This window comes from Sphaeroforma arctica, assembly GCF_001186125.1.
Source record: "Sphaeroforma arctica JP610 unplaced genomic scaffold supercont1.2735, whole genome shotgun sequence".
Lineage (NCBI taxonomy): Eukaryota > Ichthyosporea > Ichthyophonida > Sphaeroforma > Sphaeroforma arctica.
Genome location: NW_014037823.1, coordinates 1 through 4,240, shown reverse-complemented (window position 1 = coordinate 4,240; position 4,240 = coordinate 1). Strand labels below are relative to the sequence as shown.

At 41.6% G+C, this 4,240-nt stretch overlaps 1 protein-coding gene across 1 annotated transcript; it reads right to left on the bottom strand.

Moving 5' to 3' along the window:
* Positions 1–1,218: 1,218 nt before the first annotated feature.
* Positions 1,219–4,159, bottom strand: SARC_12938 (hypothetical protein; the record flags this gene model as incomplete). Its single annotated transcript, XM_014292947.1, has 4 exons — positions 1,219–1,641; positions 2,321–2,593; positions 2,983–3,113; positions 3,982–4,159. The coding sequence occupies 4 exons, from the start codon at positions 4,157–4,159 to the stop codon at positions 1,219–1,221; spliced, it is 1,005 nt and encodes a 334-aa protein (XP_014148422.1).
* Positions 4,160–4,240: the final 81 nt, after the last annotated feature.

Sequence of the window (4,240 nt, the reverse complement as noted above, 5' to 3'; positions counted from 1 at the left end):
GTAAAGTCAAGAACAGGTGAAGTAAAGACAAGTGAAGTCAACAACAGGTGAAGTAAAGAAGAAGCCATTCACCAGAAGCAGAGATATGCATGTTAGACAGTAAACAAGTGAAGAAGAAACAGTGAAGTAAATAAAAAGCCATTAACCACAAGCAGAAATATGCATGGTAGGCAGTAAACAAGTGAAGAAAGTGAAGAAGAAACAGTGAAGTCAAGAAGAAGCCATTAACCACAAGCAGAGATATGCATGGTAGACAGTAAACAAGTGAAGAAAGTGAAGAAGAAACAGTTAACTACAAGCAGACATATACATGGTAGACAGTACACAAGTGAAGAAGAAACAGTGAAGTCAAGAAGAAGCCATTAACCACAAGCAGAGATATGCATGGTAGACAGTAAACAAGTGAAGAAAGTGAAGAAGAAACATTTAACAACAAGCAGAGATATGCATGGTAGACAGTAAACAAGTGAAGAAGAAACAGTTAACCACAAGCAGAGATATGCATGGTAGACAGTAAACAAAGTGTCCATAGAGAAACTCGGGGCGTCCGTCGTTTGCACTGTCGTGGCTAACGCCCACGTACACCACTCGAGCAGTAGCTCTGGAGCCTTAGTTACTTTCCACTACGCACACATGCGAACGGAAATACCGAATGGGTACAATACCGCTTTGGTGTATTTATAGGTGTAGGTAAATATGTGTCCATATATGGCTAGGCACTCACACGGGTACATAAAACGCGCCGCTGTCAGTGTAGTTCAGGTACATTCATTAACAATGTCATTTAAATATTAAATAAGGTCTATTATTCACAAACAATGCCATTTATACATGGAGGTCTATGTATATACGCTTAGATCAACCTAAACACTCACACTTCCAGTATCAATAGAAATAACCAACTTTTGTGTACGTAACATAGCCAACACAACCAACCCAGCACGGCATATGTACAGCATAGTGCAACCGCTTCATTATTTCAATACAAACATCAATACATTGATATGAGTATGATAGGATGGGAATGCATACTACGTCGACGAAAACATTATCTGGTACGAGAGTGCAAGCTGCCTGCAGCGTACACGCGTGTGTTGCACATCCATTTGTAAGCATTTGTAAGCATTTGATATATATATATATAGTGCGTTGTACATCCGTTTGGAAACATGTGATAAATTAACACAGACCAACACTCACACGTACACCCAGCCGCACCTACCAGCGATAGTCCTCCGAGTTGAGCAAAAAGTATATGCACACAATGTTAACGCAGATCGTCACCACGGTCAGGATGCAGAAGACCAACAGCATGAAGCCGTAAACGTAATAGATCTTATACGCCCAGAAGGAGGTGAAGACAAAGTACATCTCGATGAAGATAGAGCCAAAGGGCAGGACACCACCGATCAGGGAGATGACCACTGGATCCATGTACCACTGAGAGGTAGGCAAGGGGTAGGTAAAACAGGCAGGCAGGGGACAGTAAGGGGTGGTTAGCCGTAGCTGTAGCTTAGTAGTACTGGGGGTGTGTATGAGAGCCTCGGTATATCCATATATTTCAGCCGAGTGCATATCCATACGAACGGAATGGCACCGCCGAACATTGGTGTCACCAGTGTACCTATGTGGCTCAGTGAGCTGTGAGGGTGACTGGTCAACGGTATGGGCTACATACACGTATGTGGTGTGTCACACATAACACATACGGTTTAGGGTTATAATAAAACTATACTGCGGTTAAAATAACAATAACACTTCAACGGTATAGAGCAGTATAGCTGATGACTCGATTTGAACGTACCAGTGCCCCGCGAACGTACATGTGAGTCGTAGAAACGGGTCTGGATACCGAACTTCCTCTGCACCAACCCCACCGAAAACGTGAAAACAGACTATATGTTTATATACAAACAAGTATGTACACAAATGTAAAGACGAACCCCGACACAAAACGTGAAAACAAATTATATATATATACAAGAATGTGCACACATGAGATTATATATATGTAAGTATGTACACAAATTTAATGATGAAACCCAATTCGGCTGCAATGTACAAACATACGCACACGATTCTCAGAAATAGGCATGGGTGCAAAAACCACACCACACCAACATCACACCAACTCAAATACAAAGTATATTGCAATACAATTCAACTATGTCCAAACACTCTTCACACCACACCATCTCGCACACAAAGTATATTACAATACAATTCAACTATGTCCAAACACTCATCACACCATACCAACTCTTAACACAAAGTATATTGCAATTCAATCCAACTATGTCCAAACACTCAACAAACGCACCTGGTTCTCCGGAATGGGCCTGGGCACAGGGTTTACTCGACAGGGCCACCCAATGACACCCGTGGTATTACGCCCCAGAATAGCACCACCCAACGTCAGAGGCAGAATCATGAATATGACAATGGCACAGATTTTCACCTGCAGCGGATAAGAGGCTGTTAACACAGGCACATGCGGGTGTGAATCGGAAGTCTTGACAACTCGGCTACTGTGCGTAAGAGAGGGACTGTATAGTACGTGTGAGATTGGGAAGATGGGACGCACACGTTGGCTCTGGAAAGATATTTACGGCGTATATACATGTACACACACATATATTTATACATATAAATGCTTATATGTATATGTATATATATAGTACACACACATATATATATAAATGTAAATACATACATAAAGATATATATTTATATTTGGACGTATGCAAGTATGTATTTGTAAAATATAGCTCACGTAAACGTGAACTCAGACATAAACCTACACAGTAGCATGTGATAGCACCATGAAACATCCCTCCAAATACGTGAGTGCAATGTACAGCCTGTGCCTTATACATACACACGTACTCTTCAACAACATACAGCGCACACGGGCATATGCACTATACAGTACACGTATACGCTTAAACGCTAAACAAAGCACCATACGACGATCCTACTCACCACAGTGCCAGCGGGGATGGCTCGGGATGAGTTGTATGTGATGGCGACAAAGTTGATGTACAAGTTAACGGCACACACAACACCCGGGAAGAAGCACGTCTGCACTAGCATCTGTCTGATCCAGCTTTGGCCTGAATGTGAAGCAGCGAGAGGTATATAGCGGATAGGCAGCGATGAGATAAAAATGAATACATATATATATATATCCATACATACATATACATCGGAATATTCAACCGGTACTAGGTATGGTATGAAGTTTCTCTCTTTTTCCTACGGCGATTGATGCATATCTCAAGACGAGGACACGCATCCTGTTCGTGGGCGGTTTTAAAGTTTTTAGCCAAAACCCTTAAACCCCCCAAAATACCCAGAACCCTTGATAATACTTATGTTGACGACTGCGCCAGATACTCGTACTGTTACCAAAGCATATCATTCTGTACTGAACTCATCTTATTTGCGTCCGAAGACAGCCACAGCAACGCTATAAACATCACTCCGATACAAAAAGTAACGTAGACAGCCACAGCAACGCTATAAACATCACTCCGATACAAAAAGTAACGTAGACAGCCACAGCAACGCTATAAACATCACTCCGATACAAAAAGTAACGTAGACAGCCACAGCAACGCTATAAACATCACTCCGATACAAAAAGTAACGTAGACAGCCACAGCAACGCTATAAACATCACTCCGATACAAAAAGTATCATAGACAGCCACAGCAACGCTATAAACCTGTCTCCAATACAAACACTAAAACTATAGGGAAGGGGTGGGCTGGTCAGTGGGATAGTGTATAGGTATGAATACAGGTACACATACCTCCTATATAGGTATGAGTATAGGTACACATACCTCTGAGTATAGGTATACAGGTATGAGTATATAAGTATAGGTATGCGTATGGTTATAGGTATACATACCTCTGAGTATAGGTATATAGGTATGAGTGTAAGTATAGGTATGGGTATGGTTATAGGTATACATACCTCCGAACTGCAGGTACAAAGCGCCGCCAATGAATCCGCCTACGACCGAAGTACCCGCAAAGATGAAGATGATTGTGGACAAGGTCTGGCCACGCCTGTGAGGAAGTACACGTGTGTTAGCAAGTGCACCTGTGATGTGAAGCAGTGGATAGAAGTATGCCCTCGACAGACGTCTCATGAGACAATATAAATATACATGTACTTATATATATATATATATATATATATATATACATGTACTTATATATATATATATATA